The following is a 23,660-nucleotide window of genomic DNA, read 5'->3' as shown; positions in this document are numbered from 1 at the left end:
ACACAGACTATCTATAAATATTGAAAGGCACTTAGCTATGCAATTATATACATATTTTATTTATGCAAGGTAAGACTCGCATGTTTAAACCTTGGGGTTATTTAAATTGAGATGTGTTTCTTTTCATGGGTTATATTTAATATTTGCATGCAAAAACATCCTTTCTGGAGGTATCACTGGGTGCCTCCTGTGCAGGACTAAGCCACAGGTGCAGAGCAGGAGCACTGCCAGATTTATCCTGCACCAGCTCTCTTCCAAGGCATCCACTTTGCTGAAAAACCTGCTTATCTCAGAGTTGAACTTCAAAGGCATCCCAGAAAGAGGGTTTGCACTACCCTGCTCACCCTCTTGCAGCCTGGGTATTTTTAGCTGCCTGGGAAGCACCTGATAGGGACCAAGTTCCAAAGATAAAAACTAATAAGGCCATTATCTGCACTATTATAACAGCTTTTGGTATTACCTTGGCAGTTTGAGGCCCCCACAGCAACTGAGAAAGTTATTTAGAGGCTATCTCATCGGTTTTTTAGGGGATGGGAGAGAGGAAAAGAGATTGCCTTGCAAGTTTTGTACGGAATCTTTAAACAGGATAAAGCTGACACCAGGAATTGCACAAGGTCACTGCTTGTGTCCTCTGTTCCTGCCATGCCTCTGCCTGTCACAGGAAGAGTCCCCTCCCCTCTGGATTCACTGTCCCTGGTGCTGCCAGGAGCTCCTGCAACCACAGTCACACCCATCCACTGCAGCCAGGGCCAGCCCCACGGGATCCATTCTACATCCCAGGACCCAAAAACACACCAGCCAGGTGAGGAGATGCTTGGGACTGTCTGGACTAAAGGCTGAGATTCCTTCCACCACCACCTCCAACGGAAGGACAATTAAATGGATAGAAGAAACAAAGGTCAATGGCTTAAGGTGGAGGAGGGTAGATTTAGGTGAGATATTAGGAAGAAATTCCCCTCTGTGAGGGTCTGGCACAGGTTGCCCAGAGCAGCTGTGGCTGCCCCATCCCTGGAGGTGTCCAAGGCCAGGTTGGATGGGGCTTGGAGCCACCTGGGATAGTGGAAGGTGTCCCTGCCCATCACAGGGGGTGGAAGTGGATGAACTTCAAGCTTCCTTCCCACCCAAACCATTCACAGATTCTGCGATTCAAACCTAATTATCTAACAGCCAACCTTCTGAAAACACAGTGGGAACTATTCACATTTCATTTCTTTACTCCTTAGCACTCCAATATTAGTTAAAGGTTCACAAAGGCTGCTTCTGCACTCCAGAAACACGTTCCCCTGCAAGTGATGTGCCTGACTTTGAAGCCATCAGAGCTGACAGCGTGACGTCGGGGAGCCGCTCTGCCCACGGCTTGGGCAGCCCATCCTAGAGGAAAGCCCAGGGGTCCAACCTCTGTGTATCTGCTCGTGGAGCAGAAACCCCCCCGGACAGGAAGGCCATGTGCTAACTCCTGATGTCCAAAAAACTAACGAGCTCAGACAAGGAAAAAAGCATTTTCTCAGATCCCCAAGTTGGCGGCGATGCAGGGAGACAAGCGGGGTGGAAAAGCGGTCGGCCGGGAGCGGAGCACAGCATTCCTGGCACTTGACAGAAGGACACAGCAAAGGTTAAGGAGCATCTTCTGAACAGCATTAGAAAATGCATTTGGCACATTAGCAGCATAGCATGGTGGCAACGTGCCATGGAACAAAGAATGAAGCCACAGAGGAGATCAAGAATGTGAGGGAGTTTGTGGGTTTGGTGAGACACATCCCCCTTTGGCAGCCCCAGGGTCAGGCTGCTCCACAAGCAGAAAGATCCCTCACAGATCTTGGACAATGATGACAACATTGACATTTGAACCTTTCCAATCAGCCTGCTTCTTGATTGAACCCTTTTGGTTGCACTTAATGGAAATGGGCACTTGTTTTTTCATTAATTTCTTCATTCTCACTCCCATGCCAAGGCGAAAGCAAGGAAACAGTGAGGCAGCAGGACTCCTTCTGGAGAAATCTGGGCATCCACAGTAACCTCTGACTGTACTCCCAAAGAGAACCACAGAATATCCTGAGCTGGAAGGGACCCACAAGGACCAACAATGTCCAACTCCTGGCCCTGCACAGGACAGTCCCAAAAATATAATCCTATGACAGAGAGCACTGTCCAAGGCACTTGGGAAGTGCCTGGAAGACAGGCAGCACGCCCACATGGCATGTAGTTTCAGCCTGAAAAGCAGGACAGCTCACCCAGCTTTGACAGAGGCTCAACTGCATTTCTGAGGGTTTTCTGTTTCCTCTAAGGATAACTTAAATCTCTTGAAAAACCAACCCCAACTGGCTGCTCCTCTTCAGAGAGTGCAAGTCATTCCACGTGTTTCCTCAAGAATTCAAAGCATTCAAATCCTTCCAAAGAGTGCTGTCCCCCTCCACCAAAGTAATTCCCTCCATGAGTGCAATACCCTAAATCTATTCCAGATATCCAAGCAACCTTCCCTCAACCAGCTTTAGAGAAGACAGCCTCCATCCTTCATTTCTTCTGACAGGCTCTACTCCTTCCCCAGATTATTTTCCCCTTGGCCCCATGGTGACTGCACCCACTCTTCACAGCTGACCAGAGAGGAGGTTCTCCTGGATGTCCTTCTGCCCCTTCCCACCTCTTTGGGCTCATCAGTTTGAGCTACAGTGTCCCACCACTGTGGTGGCCTTGGCCAGAACAGGGGACACGCCTTTTCTGAACAGGGGACGTGAACTCTCGTTGTTCCTCTGGCATCAGAGCAAAATCAAGAGGTATTAAAAGCTACAGATCCAGGCAGGTGAAATTCCAGTGCAGAAAAGAGGGAAAAGGCTCTTCAAGGACTCCAGGGTCCCTCAGCAGAGGACACAGGTCCCAGTCCAGACAGATTAAAAGGGTTTCTGGGCACACCAAGGATGTAACAGGACCAAATGTGCTCCAGAAGCCACTTCCAACCATAATAATTCTATAACAGCTTCTAAAATATAATATTTCAAAGCTGTTTTAAAAAAGCTTCATCTCCTTCCTGGAGAAGGATTTTTCCCAAAGACATGGAGTGACAGGATAAGGGGGAATAGCTTCCCACAGCCAGAGGACACAGGGCCAAATGGGATATTGAGAAGGAATTCTTCCCTGTGAGGGTGGGGAGGCCCTGGCACAGGGTGCCCAGAGCAGCTGTGGCTGCCCCTGGATCCCTGGCAGTGTCCAAGGCCAGGCTGGACAGGGCTTGGAGCAACGTGGGATGGTGGAAGTGGTGGGGGAGGCAGTGGAGCAGGATGATCTTTAAGGTCCAGACCAAACCATTCTGTGATTACACAATTCTAAATCCTAAAGTCTGTTTCAAGAAGTAGAGGTTTTCTCATTAGCTTTCATGAGACAGGTTTAGTCCTTAACACTCCAATCCCAGTTCAAGAGCCCTCTCTCTCACTGCCAATTCTTACGTCAATTTTCCCCTAAACAGCAACAAGCCTCTCCTGTGACCTACACTGCTTCAGCAAGTACCCAGCCACCTCCTCCCCAACCACACATTAAGGATTTTTAAAAAAAACCCATACTGTGAAGCAAGAACATTAGTGACAAACCCTCTGCATTTGCACTAATGTTTCATTATGTACCAAATATTCCCCTGACGCTGTTCCACATCCCGGAGTGTTTTTATCCACTGCTGTACGTTCTAACGAGGTGGCGTGTAATTACCTTATTGTGGTGCCACCCCAGGAGGTGAAACACTGCCGTGGGGGTGAGGGTTTTCATCCATAAACTGCTGCTTTCAGTTGACAGGTTTTGCTGAAATTTTCATAAATCTGGAGAACACTTGCAGATTGTTATAAAAGAGGCGATTACGGGACCGGTAATAAGGGGCCTGTGACTAATGACAGCATCCCACCACTGACAGGTAAACACCCAGATAATTGGCGTTTGATGAGAAGGAGGAGGGAATAAATCTTGTGGGTTTGTGGTTTTGGGGTGGTTTCATATGGGTTTTTTGGTCTTTTGTTTTGTTGGGTTTTTTTTTGTTTTGTTTTGTTTTGTTTTTGTGGGTTTTTTTGGGGTTTTTTTGTTGGTTTTTTGGGTTTTGTTGTTGTTGTATTTTGGTTTTTTTTTTTTTTTTTTTTTTTTTTTTTTTTTTTTTTTTTTTTTTTTTTTGTTGGTTTTGGGGGTTTTTTTGTCAAAAAATAAGTGTGGATGAAAAAAGTAGTACCAGGTACATCTACTGCTGGCACATGGGAGCTGCAATGTCACCACCACCAACAACCAGTGCCAGGTGCTCCAGAGAGGAGCCAAGGGTGTTACTCCCCACACCAGGGAAACTTCTCTAATGGTCCTCACAGCATCCAGGAGACAATTCAAGCCTGCAAATTTGAACTGGCTTAATCACACAGACACCAGACGAAATGGTGCTGAGTATCAAGCAAATAATCTGACCTCCTTCCAAACCAGCACTGGCTGAGATACTATTTTTAAGGACATCAAATTAAGTCTAATCTGTTCTCATTTTTAAGGAGATTTCCTGAGAGCAGACTTGAACAGGGCAAAAAGCCCCAAACTCCAGCTCACCCCACAGACTTAGCCAGAGTGTCTGTAGCCCAGATCAGAGTTTAGCTGGTGGGATGTGCAGGCTGAGACAGCCTTGTTATGCTTGGGAAGGCAGCCCTGGTACCTGGAGGACAGCAAACACTTCATACATCATCCCCCCTTTCAGACAAATACTATGTCCTTGTCCAGGAAAACTAGTCTAAAAAAGAGATCCCAACCCTTTCCCTCTGATACCACACAACACTTGTATTATTGAGCCACCAGATCTGCCCTGTGCTCATGGACCCAATGACACAACAATTTCTTGGGTCCTTCTTACCTTGGCTACACTGGTGAGGGCCCCTTACCTACTTCAGCTCTCCCAACACTTTATCTCACTCTTTCCTGCCTTTGTGCAAAACCAGTCAGAGCCCTCCCAGAGACATTTCCTGGCACAGAATACATCCAGGTCTCAATGGAAACCCTTCCTGAGGACAGTGTGTGTCACCCCACAGCAATACCAGGTGAAGCTCCTCAAGGCAGCCACACCCAGCAGGAAGGCAGACCCCATCTCCTTCCAACAGGACATCTCCAGCTTCAAAAGAGGAATCCCAGCTTTCCAAGGAAACTTGTCCTCTGACATTTGTTGTTCCTATGTATATTGGATTATTCATGACTGAACAATGTGTGAACAGGGAGTCCAACTTTTCTTTTGGATTGTCATCAAGGTTTGTCAATCTGGCTTTTCTTCTCATATTTCAAACAAGATTTCACTTTGGCCAGTAGGAGAGAGAGAGGGCAAAAAGAGAGCAAACTGCTCTCCAACATTACAGCTCTGAAGTCTGCACACTAAATCCAATGAGCTTTACCCTAAAGAGCTGCTGCAAGAAGACTCAGGTTTCCCCTGAGACAAAATAAGGCTTGAGAGGAGCTCCAGCTCCTGGGCTATGCCAAAGACATCAGGTCTCAAGCAGTGGCTGTTCCTCAGTACAGCCAGGCCAGACACACGAACACTGGCTGCACATGGTGAGTGCAGATACCAAAGTTTGGACCAAACACCTGCCCAGGAGGCTCTGAAGTGTTCCAAACCAAAACAAATGCCAGCTCAACCCCACCCCTGCTATGAGCACAGCAGCAACACAGGCAAAAGGAGATGTTTACCCACCTGCAAGACACCACAGATTAAAGCCCCTTATTTGATCTTTCACAGAAACAAAGACACCAGTGAAGAGGTGGGAGCTCTTCTTTACCTTGCACTCCTCATCCAGCAGGTCCAGGATCCCAAGCTTGGCCTCTATCAGGTCTATGCAGGGCTGGTTGTCGTAGAAGTCTATGAGAGTCCAAGGGATTCCCTCCTTCATGTACTCTTCTTGTTCCAGCTTAAACACGTGCTGGGAGAGGGAGAAAGCAGAGTCACCGAGTGTGGCCCCATCCAGCAGAGCACAGCCCATTCCCCCTGTCCCTGCTGGAGCTCAGCATTCCATGAGCACATCCAGAAGCCACAGAGGCTCTAGGTGCCCTCACTTCCAACCTGCACAGGCTCTGCCATTCACACAGCCCAGCTCCTGGCAGGGAAAATAAAACCATTACCCTGGGAAACCACGGCACAGGGTAAAATAAGGCTTGAAATGACTTTCACTACAAAATGACTGAAGCTACCATTGCAGAGAGGTGGAAGCCACATACTGATGTGGCAATGACACATATATCTCCTGGCTTGACAAAAATCCTCCTCTGCTTTATTGCTCTGCTGATTAAAGCAGTGACCTGAAGCAGGTTCACGAGCTGGGAGCCCAGCCAGGGCTGAGAGTCCATGTTCCCCATCTGTGAGCAGGGCTTCACAAAGAGCACCCTTCATCCCCGAAGGGATATCAGCACCAGCATCTGACTGACTCAGGGACACTTCAATTGAAAATTCCTATTTTAAAAAAAGTATAATAATAATAATAATAATAAAATCTTTGCATAGCTTACGTATCTCAGACCTCTGCCCAAGCAGATAAATTGTCTCTGGCTATTTCTGAGATACTCTAAAGCATATTAAAAAATGATTTTTCAAATGCACTTTTTTTTTTTCCCCTTCAAAGATAGCTTTTTAAAATCTCTTCAAACATGTCATCTTGGAGTTTGAATTTATAAGCTTCAGAAGTGATAGTCAGACATACCCAGTAAGATATGAATAGTGCAAATACAATCCATAATTTACTTTTCATTTTTAGCAGCAGTGATCTATCTGATGCATTAGATAGACTGCAAACGCTCATGTCCATGCATATGATATGGTTTCAAAGGGCCAAATTAATCTGCAGCACTTAAATGCTCAAATTTAACAAGTTTTCCCCTGTATCCTGAAATTAATACTCATTTTTTCCCTACTTACAACCAAAGCAGAAGACAACTCCTTACTGGTTCCATTTCCAGTGAAGGTAAATGCTTGTTTCTAATAAAATAGGAACATTTCTGTGTTTTGTGAGGCATGTCCAAGTGAAAAGCGGGGAGTGTTTCCAATCCTTTTATTTAATTCAGAGTCCTCATCTCACAGGTTTAAGCCATGCTTAATGGGAATGTTTCCACACTCATAACTTAATTTAATTCACACTGGAAAACAGCATGAAACCATCCAGGTTTTGTTTTAGGATTGAAACAGCACCAAGGAAAAGGCAAATTACATACTTATTCAGAGTAATATGTGAGCCTTTGCACAAACCACATACAGGATCAAGTTTATACATCAACTAAGCAACATTTTCCAACTTGATAGGAATATCTAGAACCACTGCAGTGAAATGTCTGGGAGAGAGGCATCCCAAGGATGATCTGCCCAGGCTGCAGGTAAATGCTGTTAAGCCGAAGCCAGGCACACCACAGTCCTGCCTTGCTACATTTTCTGCTCAGTTTTGTGGAACATTTCCAAGCTGACCTTACCGAGTTGAACTGCTGCTGGAGCTTTTCGTTGGCATAGTTGATACAGAACTGTTCAAAGCTATTCACTTCAAAAGTTTCGAACCTGCAAAGCAATGAATAAATCAGCATTAGGCGCTGCTTTGTCTCAAAGTCTTTTTTTCTTTCTTTTTTTGTTTAATTTTTCCTGCAACGGTGCCATCTGTGTGATGGGGAACACCAGTTACTCAACAGCCCCTTCCATTCCTCCTATCCCAGATTGCACTTTTTTTTCCTCAAAATACCTCTGCTGGGCACAACTCGAAGGATTCAGGAGGTCCCTCCTGCTACACAAGAATGAGACATTTGGCACGACTGCAGCTTCCTGCCCATCAGCTCTGTCTGAGACAAGAAATGTAACTGCCTCTCCCGGGGAAAAATATTATGAAATATTAAGTTCCAAATACATTCACTGCAAAGGTGATGAAGAAACAGTAGCTGCTGTCTTAGAAGACCCAGCATGCTATTTTTAATGGAATTTAATAGAGCAGAAAAAGAAGGTATTAAATTTGTAATTATGGCTTTCTGTACTGCATCCCTGTTAGCAAAAAAATTAGACACACGTGAGTAAGCAACCTCTGGAAGGGAGAAGGGGGAAAAACGGTGATTTCAGCTCCAACTCCACATTCCTTAGAGGAACCTTGGAGGGACCTTGGTGCTGGACTCAGTGATCCACCTCTTCACCAGGACTTCCACAGCTCCCCACACCAAAACATTATCCTACCCTGCCACAGATCAGCTGCAAAACAGGTCCAAAAATAGCTTCTTTGTCACAATTAGAAAGGAAAAAATAAGCAGTTTTAGTAGGAAAAAACCACAGGTAAGTAGCAGGGAGTCAGCGAAGCCCCTGAGGCTGAAGCACACAACATCCAGGGACAGGCACAGGGAAGCCAGGCTTGCTCTTAAAACCCAAAGAGGGTATTTTGAGCTACCACTGGGAATTATGTGTTTTATATTTCTATTTTTAAGGCACAGTTGGAAGGGGGAAGGGAAAAAAAAAGCCTTTGACACATGATTGTAAGGATTAAACCAAGGGGAGAAGTGGGAAGGCTTCCTGTGTTCAGTGAGTAAGCTGCTGTAATGATAAATATGTGACTAAATAATTGTATGGGTAATAGGCACTGTAGGAGCTGGGAGAACAGCTTTTAAACACTGAAATAAATGAAGCCCTTTCTTTCCAACCTCTCTTCCTCAAAATAATCAGTACTTGTGCCACCTCCTGAGGACCACCCTGCTGTTACCCAGGGGATGCTGTTATTCCATGGGTACTTCCAGGTGACAATGCCGCCACCAGAAAATGCCCGTGTCCCTGTGGAAATGCAATGCCAAACAGCAAAAGGAAAAGGGGAATGGGAGAAATGAGCTGGTTCTGTGCTTTTATCACCCCCACAGTCCCTGAGGAAACCTGGGACTGCTTTCCCTCTGCCTGCCCAGCACTGCCCCCGCAGCTGGTGCCACCTGTGCCAAGCAGAGGATGCTTAATCCATTTCCTTTCCCAGAAACTGGACTTTACAGCCTTCAATGCAACAGAATCTGGTGCCTGGGACAACAAATGTCTACATTAAACACTCAGAGATGAGTGTGTGTCCTTGAAGAGCTCCCAGTGTGCTTGATCCCAGTTATATGGCTGACCAAATGGAGCCTCTCACTCTTGAAACTCAAGGAATGTGACATCCCAGGACTCTGGAAATACCAGCTTCTGCAGGCTCATTATCACAGCAACAGGGACAGAAATTATTTCATTAAAACATAGAAGGAAAGGCACAGAGAGCTAGGTGGCAGGCAACGAGGGCAGGAGTACACGAGGAAAAGAAATCAGAGTAGAAACTTCTCTCCTTCACCAGATGTGATTTATCAACCCTCCCAGCGAGTACCAGCCAGGGGCAGAGCTGCTGTACAACTCCAGCTCCAAGGGAGATCTCACAAAGTCGCTAATTAAGGGACTCTACTAGCACAATTTGCTAATTGACAAAGCAGATTTGTCGCCAGCCCTACATGTGTGCTCACCAGGAGGCCCTACCTGCTCAGAGTGACTGCACTGAGGCAACATCCTGATGGGGAAAGCAAAGCAGTGCCTGTTTGGTCTCTATGTATTTTAGTGCACAGTTATTTGGTGGAAAAAAAAATAAGTGTATTCACCACTCCAGCCCATCACTGTGGCTCTCTGGAAGGCACATCCAGTCTGGAGACAGCTCATGTAAGTAGATTTTCAAGGGGAAAATGCTATATTTTGGTTTCTCTGCTGCTTCACATTCTGCTGTGTGTCTGGTCTCTCCTAAGTCCTCTGCAGCACCAAGGCTTGTATTAAAATATTTAAACTTCATGAATAAGTCCAGCACACAGCTGGTCGCCTGGGTGTTCACACTTCACATGGCAAACAAGAGGGGGAACAAACTGTCCCCACCAAGTCCAGGAGTGCCACGTGAATCCACTCTTCTGACTGACTTCAGTATTAGTGCTACAGCAAATAACACCATTTCAATAAATACATAAAGGCTTTCAAATGCTGCACCCTCTCACCTCAGGGCTGATAGAGAATTAGGGATGCAAAGTCAAGCGTTAGAAATTTGGAAGAAAAACCCCTACAGCTTCTGCACTCTCTGGATCCCCTCCCTAGAAATCCCACAGGGATAGTCCTCCCCCAGGAGCACCAGGACAGAGAAGCTCTGAGGATGTCAAGGAACTGCTGCAAAGCTGGCTGCAGGCTCCCTGCCTTTCCAACTCAATCCCTCTCCCAAAGGAAAAGGGATATAACTTTTAGAATACATGGTTTTACAGATCGTATTCTGCTCCTTGTTTAACATAATAGAGGGAAGCATTTTTTAAGGCACTAAATCTGTTCACTCCCAAAATAATCAAGAATAAAATTCAACCCAGACAGTCCAGCAGATCAAGCAAGAGAAGCTGAAAGTCAGAAGCTCTTCTCTCTTTAACAAGACAGAACACTCAGGGTGACTGCAGAAAAGGGAAAAGGGAAAAGGGAAAAGGGAAAAGGGAAAAGGGAAAAGGGAAAAGGGAAAGCTAAAGGGAAAATGGAAAGGGAAAGGGAAAGAAAAGGACAACATCCATTGGGGGGGTAAGGGGGGAAAATCTGATAGTTAGAAAAACGCACGAAAAGCTCAAAAAACACACGAGTTAGGAGAGCCAAACCACTATAAAGTTCAGCAGAGTCAGACTATCATCACCCATATTCCCTGCACTGTTAATTACTCAGCATTTAGACAGCAATACCCATTTACGAAAGGGATTTATGGTCATTTTAGGACACCAGACTCCCACAAGAATTTCGGCCAAGAACATGGACACCTTCCCCTGCAAATCTGCCTCTCCAGTAGGGCCTGCAGGTCCTTGTGGAAAAGCCCTGCTGGTGTCACCAGGGCTGTGAAAGCATCTGCTGCCCCACACACTGGACATGATGCACAGACTGGTGGCTGAAGGAGGTTTTTCCTCCACGCTAACAGATTTTCAAGACCAGCTTAATCTTTCATCAGCCTTACCCTCAAGTCTCACTCCCTTCATTCAGATTTCTGAAAGTCTGATCCTCTCACTCAAACATCCAGTTTTCTGTATGGACCCACCATCACCCACAGGGCTCCATCTCAAAGCTTTATTTATCATACTGCAGCCTGCAGAAATTTCTGTTTCTAGGGACAGAGATGAAAAACAGCTTCTCTGTCTCATACAGTCCTTGAACCAGACTGTGCCATATTTAAGATTTTCACAAGAGAACCCAGAAACCTGCAAACCAGAGAGAGCAACCTCATCACCTCAAGCTATCCCACTGAAATCCCAAACCAAACAGAACTGTATTGTTATCATCCTTGACAGCAGTGTTCCTGCAAACCTTCCCATATGACAGCAGTTATTGATGGAGATCAGCAGCCAGTGGGGCTGCACTGGTGCTCCAGCACTTTCTGGGATCCTTTCTGCTGCTGTGGCTGTCCTGATGTCAAAACCAACATTCCAAACACCAGCAGCTGTAGAAACCTCGTGGGAGGGTTTATACACAAGACCCAGTTCCAGCAACTGTGTAGGTGTTATAGCCCTGAAGTCACTCTGCTTTTTTTGTTCTGATCCAGAACTGCTCTGGCAGGATTTCATTCTGAACCTGAGGTTCTCCTGGAGCTGACAGACCTTCAGAGGACACAGGATTTGGGAGTGAGCAAGCACAGCCACTGCCTTGAGTTAGGGACTGATTCCTGGAGCAGCTGCAGCTTGTTCATTCCACCTTCCCCTCCAAAACAGGAGCAGTTCAGCACCTTAATGTGTTAAGAGAGAGCAGGAGGCCACTGCTGTCCCACTGAGAACCACAGAATCCCAGAACAGTTTTGGGTTGCAAGGGACCTTTCAACGTCATCCAGTCCCCACATGCAGGGACACCTTCCACTGTCCCAGGTGCCATCCAATCTGGCCTTGCATGAACCTGCTGCATGGACCCGTCCAGGCCACCTGGGACTTTCCTCTGGCCCTTCCTGCCCAGAGACACACAACAAAAAAAGAGTGCTGAAAAAATGGAGGGTAAAACCCAAACACACACGATCTCTTTCCTTTTCCACCCCACAACTGACAGAAACCCTTCCTTTCTCTTCCATCTTCTGCTTCTTTGCATCACTTCAGCTCAGATGAACTCAGACAACTCTCACATCCCTCTTCTAGCATCACTCAAGTGCCAGGATGACAAACCAGGCAGTAAGGGGTACCCAGAACAATTTTAAAGTGGCTCATTGCCCCTGAGGGCACAGGCTGCAAGCCTTGCAAGAGCTTTTTGCACCTTAAATCCCCACCACAGGTTCCCAAGCTCCTCTGAAGGCTCTGACTGCACCAGGATCCTGCAGCAGCAGCTTCACAAATTAAGCAAAGCAGTGTCCTCAAACCCCACAGCAAGATGAGGCAGCCTTTGGTCTCCACAGCAGCACCTTTACCCCAGCTCATCTTTAAGGTTATTTTAAACAGCCCAGGAGACAGAAATCCCAGATGGGAAGGGCGTGGGAGGCAAATCCCAGAACCCAGGGCTCACACAGACCCATGTGCACCGTTTTGTGCTGAAGGCTGCACACTCAGAGGGAGGATCAAAACTCCAAACTACACAGTACTTTTTTGTGTTCCTTTCTATCATTCCCATCACCTGCCACCAGCCAAAGCAGTGTGTGCTCTGCAAGAAGGGGAAGACAAATTATAAAGGACTCATTGAGTGCTGGAATTCTGGAAACACAGAAATTAAGATTTTAGTATATAGTAGTATTTGTGAAGCAATATGGAGGATTTGGGGCATTGTCCAAGTCCTTCTTCTTCATCTTCTTCTTCCTCCTTTTTCATTGGTTTGGGTGGTTTTCTGTAATTGGGTGAAAAAGCTCCACATTGCGGGTCTTGGGTGGTCATTACTGAGTCAGAAATATAAAAAATATAGGTGTCACCTCGTCACTGGGTGATTAGCACTTAAATAACCTTGGAAAGAGTTAAGAGGTACTCCGTTTTACCTGCATTTTTTAACTTTCTAGGTAGAGCTCACAGCTGGTGAGACTGTAATATAGATAAAAAAAAATAATAATAATAATAATAATAATAATAATAAAATAAAATAAAAAAAAAAAAAAAAAAAAAAAAAAAAAAAAAAAAAAAAAAAAACCAAAAAAAAACACCGAGTCCCAACACGAAACTGCAGCTCCCATGTATTAATCCCAACTTTGGCAGAGGAAAAAGAAGCCAGAACGGAAGGAGTTAGAGGTACTCTGTCTCCCCTTACTTTTCTAACTTGCAGCTTGTGAGACCGTAATATAGGTAAGAAATAATAAACACCAAGTCCCAACACGAAACTGCAACTCCTGTGTATTAACCCCAACTTTGTCAGAGGAAAAAAAAGCCAGAACCATCACAACTGAGCCAGCCTGGCAAGCTGAGGAGGTGCCTTACCCGTAGATGTCGAGCACACCAATGAAGGAGTGCTGCTTCACCGTGGTGTGCAGGGCCTTGTTGATGTGCTGCACGATCCAATTGAAGAGCTGGGCATAGATGTGCTTGGCCAGGGCGTTCCTGGCGTTCACCACCTGGGACAGGGACATGCTCTTGACGTAGGTCTCGGCCGTGGTGACGAGCTTGCGGTGACACAGCCAGTGCTGCATCTGCCCCTGCTCCACGCCCAGCAGGCTGCAGAAGTTGCTCAGGTGCTCGTCCTCACTCTGGGAAAAGAGGGGGGACCAGAAGGAAAGTCAGTGTCTTGGGTTGCAATGGAGTATGTAGCCAAAAGTATGCATTGTGTTCCCAATCTGTTGAAGAGGTGTTTTTTTCTTTAGCTCGTAACTCCAGGGAAGAGGGGGCAGGTGTCTTTCTGTTAATGGGCCAGGTGGAACAATTTTCCTTATCTCCAAAACCAGAAGGAGCAATGTTCTTTATCTCTTCCACAACCCTTCTTCCCTCCACAGGAATATCTGCTGTTAATGGGCCATCGAGGCTCACTGCATAGCTGATAAAATTACATCATCCCACTGGGAGATGCTCCACCCAGGGGGAGGAGCCCAGCATTCCTACCTGGATAAAAACTGAGACTCAGACCAGCAGCGCAGCCTGTTTTATTCTGCTGGATTTCCCAGAGGAGGACTGGACCCATTGGACCCATCTCACCAGCACTGGACCCTTCTACAGGATCATCTCTACCCCAACAGAACCACATCTGTCACTGCAGGAGGATCTATTTGGACTGCTCCCAACACCCTGACCAACAGGGTGTCAGGTCATATTCTGACTGTCAGGGTTTCTAGGATTTTTGTCTATTTGCTTGGGGTTTTTTTGTACTACTACATTTGTAATTTTTAATATTCCTAGTAAAGAACTGTTGTTCCTATTCCCATATCTTTGCCTGAAAGCTCCTAATTGCAAAATTATAATAATTTGGAGGGAGGGGGTTTACATTCTCCCTTCCAAGGGAAGCCCCAGCTTTCCCTGGCAGACACCTGTCTTTTCCAAACCAAGACAGGCAGCAGGTTGGTGACACCCCAAATTGGCAGTTTTACACCCAAATTCACAGATATGCCTAAGGAATGGCAGCTTTTTATCTGGGCACTATCTAGGGAGAGCTGTGTCCCTCTGTGGGGGACAGGAAAGCAGTGACACCTATCCAGTTGTGCCAGTCCTCACAGACAGGGTGGGACAGCTCACATGGAGCTCTGTGCGGTGGAACCAAGGCTTGGCCTTGCTCTGGTTATCTTTGAGCTCTCAGCTTTCACAAGGAGCAGATTTCCACAGGAAAAAGAATTCACCTCACTCCTCCTCAAGCTGCCACTGCACTCTCCCCCAGAGCAACCCTGGTTATGCCTCAGACTAAAGCTTAGGGTATGTCATGGCACTATGCCTTTTACAAAACAACTTCATCCTGAATAACAAAGTTATAAATCGTGCATTACCAGAAGGGCTTAGGCTATGCACAATTAATAAAATGAAACATGAAATTCATTTTGTTTAGTGCAATGTATTTCCCCCCCCACACCCACGCTGCTCTGAAATTAAGACAAAGCAGTTCTGAGTCTCTATCACTGTCAGATAGCAGGCACTGCCTTTTTGGAAAATGAGAAAACTTTCCCCTTCCTCTGTGTAATAACACATATCTCTTGGAAGTAAATTGTTTCCAGTTAGGTAAGTGTACTTAGAAATGCTGGATAGGGGTTGGGGTGCAGAAAAAAAAGTGCATTTTACAAGAATTCTAGGATGTTTTATTGCTACGATACCTTTCTGACCACAGAGTCAAGGTTGTACCAGAGCTGATTTAATACCTTGCAATTACATTTGAAGGTAATTAAACAACATGAACTTCATTAACAGAACTCAACACTGTTGAAGCAGGAGGCTTTCACATATCCATGCTGCCAAATATCAAGTAAATTACTCCCAGCATCTCACTCATTGAACACCGCATTATCTCAAGGGCAACACTAAAGTGTGTGCAGAACCCTTTTAATACTCTAATTAGCAACAAACGACCCAGCCTGGGATGCAATGATAATTTACAGGACAGTATTTTCCATATAATTGTTTTACTTTTCCCCACCTCTGAACAAACACAGAAACAGAAAAAAGCGCCTCTAAGGCATCTTTAAGTGTTACTTATTTTTGCTAATTAACTATGCAGTGCTCTTTTGGCCACATTACAAGAAGCAGCTCCGTGGCTTTGCCTGGAGGGAAGTGGTTGTAAATCATCACACTTTCTACTGGTGTCACCATCAGTGTCACAAGTCCCCAAGACCCTGCACTGGGTGTTCTGAGGGAGCAGGAAGAGTTAAAGGTGGATTGGGATGTAAAGATGTAAAGGATGCAGGCAATTTTTTGAACAATCTTGCTTGCAGGCTGTCTGAAGAGAGGGAATAATGCATTATTTCCCAGGACAAACAAAGCAAGTAGCAACTTCTGCTTTTTTTTTCTTTTTTTTTCTTTTTTTTTCTTTTTTTTTTTTAACCAAAAAAATGTGTGTTTACAAAAAAAGCCAAGGAAACCAGGAGGAAAAGGGCAGTGCTGTGAGGCTCAACACACGAACATGGACTGACTCCTGAGCACACCAAGCTCCCCACGTGCCTCCTCCTGAGAGTGACCTACCGACACATTGCAGACTTCCCCGTCCCGTTCCCCTTGGATTTCCAAGTTCCCCAGGTGCAGAATGGCAGCGATTATCCTAAAAATGGTCATCTGATGAGACTCCTTCACCCCTGCAGGAACAATTGACAGCTGATTGTTGCAACAGAAAATGAAATGTGATTTTAAGTTTATTTGGAGGTGGCTTGCAGTGTTTGATTTCCTTCTGAGGCAATGGGTTTTCAGAATCATGGGGCTTCTTCCAATAAATACACTCAATTTTAACTCTCAATTTTAACGTGGATGGGTTTAATACACAGAAGCCCAAGGGTGCTGCTCCACAGTGATCAGAGTTATAGGGGCTCTGCAGCTTCCACAGAACAAGGAGTTGTTTGTCTGTCATCACAACCAAAGCACAGAAATTACAACTTATTGCAAACGTCCCACAAAAGGAAGGGGAAATTAAAGCCCTGCCAATGCCTCCAGACTGGTGGCACAGCTGGATGCAGCAAGGAGGTGATGGGGAGCTCTGCCTTACCCTCCCCAGTGTCTCAACAAGAGCTACGTGCTGTGGGTCTTCACTGGGGGTGTAAGATGCTATTGCTTTATATATTTTATTTACATATTGCTTGATCTATTTACAGGCATTCCCACGATTTACAGGCATTCCCAGCAGGAGCTTTGCTCAGCAGCAGCCTGCACATGGCCTTCTCACTGTATCTCGCAGTTCTTTAACATCCCAGCTGGGTTTCTGTGTCCCTTTTGTGCTCAGGGCTGGTGTCCTAATTACCCACCCAAGGTCTGAGACATCACCTGCTGGTTTGTGAATTATCCAGAGCTTCCCTTTCTCTCTCTCTTGGGACTTTCCTGTTATCAGCACAGTGGGAAATGTTTCAAGGTTACTAAAAGGAGCAATGCTCTACTCTTGCTTGGAAACTCCTAATTGCAGTTTAGCCTGGCTGGGATTGGGGATTTGCAGACCAATTTCACTTCTTATTACACACAAAAAAAGGCAAAACTGGAAACTAGTAGTAATTTCACCAGGCCCTGAACAGAAGAAGAGCTGAGAAACACTGGAGGAAAATGAGGAAAAGCAGAGACAGAGGAGCACCTGAAGAACAGAAAATCCTCACCAGAGTGGCCCCAGAGGAAGATGCTCTCACAGGGACCAGCAAGGAGACAGGGGAGCTGCCTGGGGAGCCAGAGAAGGAGAGCAAAGAAAGACTACACATGCCAAGGGGGTGGGGAAAGAGTTCCCTGAGGATTACAGTCCAATGGGCAAGTTTGCAGCAAACAAGAATCATATCTTTTGAGCAGTTAACAGAAGTCACACAAGTTGAACAAGAGGAGAGCAAAGACGAGACCCCAAAGGGAAAAGAGATTACACCCATCTAAAACACAAAGAGGACAAATTTTGGGGAAGCAATTGCAGTTCTACAGCTCTCAGCGAGTCCCCACACTCACTGCAGGCACAGGGGATTTCACAGGCAACTGTGAATATCATGAGCTCCTTTCCCAGCCTGTGAAATGCAACCAAAGGGCACCGAGACTGACCAGGATTTACAAACTTGGTTTCAAATAAATACAAATAAACCGGGCAGCTTTGCTCTTCCAGGTTGTTTTTCCTTTTGAAGGCTCTGCTCCCCTGCTGCCTGCACGGGGGCTGGACAGAGCCACAGCTCCTGCAGCTGCCATGTGGATGTGGACTCTGCACAGCAGGGATGTATTCAGCTCATTATTTCCAGGAATCAGCTACTCGGTACAACGCTGTGATCCAAGAAGTGACATCACCCCCAACCACAACACAGACTGAACTGCAGAGTAATAGCTCTTTTCCTGCTTGTAAACAGGGTAAAAAAATAGCAAGTCAATACTGCAGCCCTGCTTTGACTTCAGAATGGTTTAAGCTCCTCTTAAATTCTGCCTCCTTCTCCATTTCACTGCTGCCTCACAGACAGATGCTGGAAACACTTCTGTAGCTCCTACTGAAGAACAAAGTAAAGCCAAGTAGGTCAACAGGAACGTTATAATTCAGGCAAAACACTGAAAACAATTGCAAGAGACTCCTGCAGGGCAGGCTTCAAGCAGAGCAACCCCTTACCGAGCAGGGTGAAGGCATGCCTGGTTTTCTCAAAGTCATCAGCATCATCCACACCATCGATGGACGTGTCACCTCCCTGAGAAGTGTAGAAAAAGTCTTCAGCACATGCTAGGAGAGAAAAAAGAGGAGAAATACATCAGCAAGCAGTGCTCCCCCCATGCAGCCACTGCCCAGAACTTGCACTGGGATGCTCCCTGTCCCCCACCCCTGAAGGGCACCTGTGTCCTTTGAACCACAGTTTGCTCAGGGATGGATGGAGCAAAACCTTGGGAAGTGGCTGTAGCTGCTTCTTGCAGTGATGAAACCTCTTTTCCAGGCATAGCAAGTTCAGCCAGGACAGCACTGTGGTGTATTTGGGATTCTGATAACAGCTCCAGCACATGGGGGAAGACCATTTCAAATACCATTTCAGCAAGTCCTCATCCCATTTTACACATCCATGAGTGAGTCAGGTACTTCAACACCTTTTCTACACAAAGCCTTAATCCTTGGTAGCAAAGGGAATGGAGAATGGCTCACAGTGCCTGCACTACACCACTTGAACATCTGTGCTTTAGCAAAGTTACTCCAGCATGACACCAATAAATCCTATGGAGCCTGAGAGGCATTTCCAATGCAAACGCACCGAGAGGAGATTGCAGGATTTGTGTCCACTTAAGAAAGCTGCACATGTAATCCCACTCCTTAAAGCAAGCCCCACATGAGGCCCAGAGCAGCAGAGTGTGCCCAGAGCTTGTCCCCTGTCCCCTGCTTGTCCCCTGTCCATCCCTGCACAGCCTCCCCACCCCACCCAGAACCAGCTCTCAGCAACAGCCTGTTTTGAACTGAGTAGGAGTCATTTGCCAAAACACACTCATTAACACAGACAAACGTATTTCCCAAGCACCATGAATATAGAGAAAAAGCCTACTGTGTTACATACCAGCCTAGTGCTAACCTTTAAAGTCACTGCAATCTGCACGTTTCCTGACTCAAATCGCCACCAGAAGCTCCCCATCCCCTCCCAGGCCTCCCACAGGCTTCTGCATTAACTGTGCTTTCAGGCTATAAAGAAAAACACTTAATTCTTTTTGGCACACAAAGCCCTGCGACCCAGAGGTTTAGGTAATTCCACTCATTGCTGGAGCATCAGGAACAAGAGGCAGGAAATGTTGGTTGGGGTCAGGCAGACAATGCCCCTCCTGGTCCCCCAGCACAACAGGAGCTCACCCAGCCCATGGTGGAGCACATCACACCCACACAGCCTGATGCTGCTGCATTTTGCCCTGAGAGATGAAGCCAGGGCATCTGGTGGTGGCTGATGGGACCAGGACATCAATTCTAAACATTCCCACTGTGGGATCTGTTTCAGCCTCAAGTTCATCCCTGGCACAACTGACTTCAACCTGCACATTTCAAGATCTCCGTAATTATTTTAACGACCACGCAAAGCCTTTGATTCATTGCAAACAAATAAAACACATTCCCGCCTTGCACCACTGCCCAGGCATCATTAGGCCAGACACCACACTTCAAAAGGCACTTGCATTGCACATCACCGTTTAAAGTCAAATATTTACTTTCTAGTTTAAAATTAAGCCTTCAAGATCACTCTGACCGAGGCCAACACTGGTTTGCTCTGCTGGGCTCGTGTGTGTTTAAGAGGCTGTTTTTGTTTTCCAGCATCTTGCAACATAAAAGGAAGTAATAACAATTCTCTGTATGTGCAAGACCCAAAGGAGAAGCAACAGCTCCTGTTTTATTAGATGGAAAAACATACATCCTTCTCCATGAGTAATAAAAAGTGGATTTTCACATCAAGACACCTCTTGTTTTGTACAAGCCTTGGGAAGATGACATTGACAGGTAAGTACAGCTCACACGGGGAAATAAATTTGAGTTCTGACTAGTCATCTTCAAGCAGGCCAGTAAATCCAAGGCAAAGTTGGAAATGAAAAACATCACTCAAAAGAAAGAAAAGTAAGTGAATTGTGCACCTCTGCACCCACAGATCTCTGCCCAGCAACCCCAGAGGCCAAGGCAGAGCCTGTGTCACACCAACAGGAGCAGCTCACAGACCCTCACCCCTGTCCCTACCCAGTCTGTGAGCAGCCCCACATCTGACAGCCACCAAAACACTTTGGGGAGGTGTTGTTCAGCTATTGCAAGGTGAGAGGATACAAAAACACCAAGGACACAAACCTCCACCTTTGGAAAGAACTGCTTCTTTTCCAACACCTGATGGGCACCTGTGCACGCTGTGACACAGCAAATGCAAAGTGCCACGGAGAGCAGCTGGAGACTGACAGGCACTGGCACCAAATTTTGATTAGAAATGACCCAAGAAGGCTTCCCTGCAGGCTTAGTGGCCCTGGCACCCACTCCTCCTGCACTGCCAGCTGTTACTATTACATATTCACCCCCGAGATGCTGAAGTCGAAAGTCACAACAGCATAAACATGTCCTGGGTGATGCAGCAGCACAGCAAAGCCCTCTCAGCCTCCACTCCTACCAGTCACCACAAACACAGATGATGCTTTTAGAGGGCTGTGATGAGTAAGACTGGTATTTCCCCTGATCCACATGTTCCCAAGAAGTGTGCAGTGGTTTCACAGCTGGAGCTCTCACACGCCAACTCATCTCCCAGACGGAGCTGAAATAATTTGTGTCTGAATTTTAAGATGCCAGCAGACATCATTGTTACCCAGGGTGTGTTTTTAAAAATGAAGCACGCAACCATGGAAGAAACTCTTGGAAGTGGTTGAAGTGATGTGCTCTGTGTGGGCAATGTGACCCAAAAGGTCATTAAGACAAGCTCAGAATTACCTAAAAACTGAAAGCCCTTTTCTTTATCTGCCATTCCACTTTAGTATGAATGGCAACTTCTGCAAGACCCTGTGGTGGGACCAGAAAATGCTTTGCTCACTATTCAAAAGAGGTGAAAAGCCTGGTTTAAACCTGGCTTTTCTCTCTAAGCAACAACAAATATTCAAGATTAAAGAATAATTAAAATTCATCCCTGCACCATCTGCTGCGAGTGCAAACCCTCTGAATTAGGTGTTCTACAGAGGTTTTGCTGCAAATCCTGGGGAAAAAACCCAACCCATTCCAGGAGCTAGCCATTAAAAAAAAAAAAATTAATTCAAAGGAGACAACCACTCCTGCCAAGACACTGGCCAGATCAGCCCACACTCAGGTTTGATTTAAAATACACACCTCATGCCAGGTTGGTACGGTATTAACACATGATCTCCCTGCATCACCAGGCATATACCACAGCAATGTAGTTTCACTGCAGCTCTGCTGCTGATTTTGCAAAATCGCACAGTCACAAACTCCTTCTGGGTTGGAAGGGACCTTAAAGGGACACCTTCCACTATCCCAGGGAGCCCCAAGCCCCATCCAGCCTGGCCTGGGACACTCCCAGGGATCCAGGAGCAGCCACAGCTGCTCTGGGCAACCTGTGCCAGGGCCTCTCCACCCTCACCTGACTTGCCACACCCCTGGTGATGGGGTGAGCACAGCTGTGCTCCACCCAGCAGCAGAAGCCCTTCAATCTCACCTCCCTCCCCTGCTCCCATCACTGCAGGGACCTGCATTTCTGACCCCAGCAGGTTCCCCTGCTGCCCTCAGAGGCAGGCAGCAGCCAGCAGCGCACAGGGATGTGCCAGCACTTACTGAGTCCAAGGTCTTTGAATTCTGGGAGGCTTGAGGAGGCACAGAGCTGGTAGAAGATGTGGTAGTTGCGTTCGTCCTCTGCCTGCAGAGAAACATCGAGTCACCAGAGGCACAGAGAGGTCACAGCAGTGTCCCCACCCTCACACTGGTGGCCCCCGAGCCAAGGACCATCCTGGTACCACCCCCTGCTTCCCACCACCGAGACTCTGTCAGTGACACCAGCACAAGGACATTTTCCCTGCCACCTGGGAGAAAGGAGGTGCCCAGCCTGACCAACACAAGTCGCCTATCTGGCAATGAAAGTAAATAATTCTGTATTACCTTCCACATCTAATCCCTCTCTGGAATAGCCAGGCTAAATGAAGCAGCAAGCACTGAGGTGCAAAATCACAGTAATATAAAAAAAAGGTATTTTTACTCTTCATGGCTTCTCAAAGTCATTAGTTTTTTTAAGATTTTTGTAGTTGGGGCACTTTTTTTTTTTGTGTAAGGACAACATTTTTTTGCGGCAGCTTCTGATCTACATCCCAAGCAGAAACCAAGAAAGCCTCTCCTAAGCCTGCACAAGAAACCCAAGGGATGTGCTGTGGTAGAGACATCAGCCTTCTCGGCCCCAATCCTGCCTCATCTTCGTCTTCAAAACTGAACACTGCTGCCTGCAATCTGCTCTCCCTGGCTCTTCATCTAAAAAGTCTCCCAGGTACATCTTAGCCCAGGACGAGGGTCATAAGGCTGGAATCATGACTGGAACATAAAAAGACGTGTCTTTTGAACTCCAAGACTGAGTTCAAAAGACATATCTGGAAGCTGTGTCCACCAAGAAAGTGATGGACAAGAGGAAACAGCCTCAAGCTGTCCCAGGGGAGGTTTATGTTGGATATTAGGAACAATTTCTTCATGGAAAGAGCTGTCCAGCCCTGGCACAGCTGCCCAGGACAGTGCTGGAGTCTCCACCCCTGGAGGGGTTTAAAAGCCATGTGGAGGTGGCACTTGGGGACATGATCACAAGGAAGATGGAGAGGGACTCTGTACAAGAGCATGGAGGGACAGGACACAGGCAGTGGCTTCCCAGGGCCAGAGGGCAGGGCCAGATGGGATGTGGGGCAGGAATTGGTGGCTGTGAGGGTGGGGAGGCCCTGGCACAGGGTGCCCAGAGCAGCTGTGGCTGCCCCTGCATCCCTGGCAGTGTCCAAGGCCAGGCTGGACAGACAGGGCTTGGAGCAGCCTGGGATAGTGGGAAGTGTCTCTGCCCATGGCAGGGGTTGGAATGAGGTGATCTTTAAGATCCCTTCCAACCCAAATAATTCCATAATGATGATTCTGTAATGGGTATGGCAGTGCTGGGAAGACAATTGGATTCAATGGTCTTAAAGGTCACCACCAACACCTGAATGATTTTGTGGTTCTACCTCTAAAGGGTTTTTTTTTTGGGTTTTTGTTTTGGGTTTTTTTTGTTTGGTTGGTTGGTTTGGTTTGGTTTTTTTGTTGGGGTTTTTTTGTTTGTTTGTTTGTTTTTTAAATCCGTAGAAAAGACCCAGACTATTGAATTCCTGGAACAGAACACCCAAAAGAGAAAAAAGGAAAAAAAGTCCCACAGCTCCTCACCTGAAATACAACCCGAGATTTTTCCAGCAGATAGGTCCTCATGTTGGCACCAATGATGTGGTATCTTTTATCAAAGCCAATCTGAATGTACTTCCCAAAGCGGCTGCTGTTGTCATTCCTGGTTGTTTTAGCATTTCCAATGGCCTGCATAAAACAAACAAAATTAAACATTAAATTTTAATTGCATTTCTGAGGTTTTTTTTAAACACTCGGATTTGCAATCAGTGTTATGTCAACAGTCATAGGAGGATTTGAGGAAAACCCCTTGCCAGATGCAGAAGGCAAAGAA

At 46.4% G+C, this 23,660-nt stretch overlaps 1 protein-coding gene across 2 annotated transcripts in view; it reads right to left on the bottom strand.

Moving 5' to 3' along the window:
• MYO5B (myosin VB) overlaps positions 1–23,660 on the bottom strand; it is a 153,250-nt gene that overhangs the window by 77,098 nt on the left and 52,492 nt on the right. For both annotated transcript variants that reach the window (XM_083882829.1, XM_083882830.1), the window contains exons 6-12: positions 23,372–23,515; positions 21,767–21,848; positions 18,110–18,217; positions 16,033–16,142; positions 13,363–13,628; positions 7,438–7,519; positions 5,763–5,903 (exon numbers count right to left, since the gene is read on the bottom strand). In XM_083882829.1, coding sequence (XP_083738955.1) covers positions 5,763–5,903; positions 7,438–7,519; positions 13,363–13,628; positions 16,033–16,142; positions 18,110–18,217; positions 21,767–21,848; positions 23,372–23,515 — 933 coding nt within the window. The remainder of the gene's footprint in view (positions 1–5,762; positions 5,904–7,437; positions 7,520–13,362; positions 13,629–16,032; positions 16,143–18,109; positions 18,218–21,766; positions 21,849–23,371; positions 23,516–23,660) is intronic.

This window comes from Zosterops lateralis, assembly GCF_965231275.1.
Source record: "Zosterops lateralis genome assembly, chromosome: Z".
Taxonomy (NCBI): Eukaryota; Metazoa; Chordata; class Aves; order Passeriformes; family Zosteropidae; genus Zosterops; species Zosterops lateralis.
The sequence above is the reverse complement of the archived record's forward strand: the minus strand, read 5'-3'. Positions and strand labels throughout refer to the sequence as shown.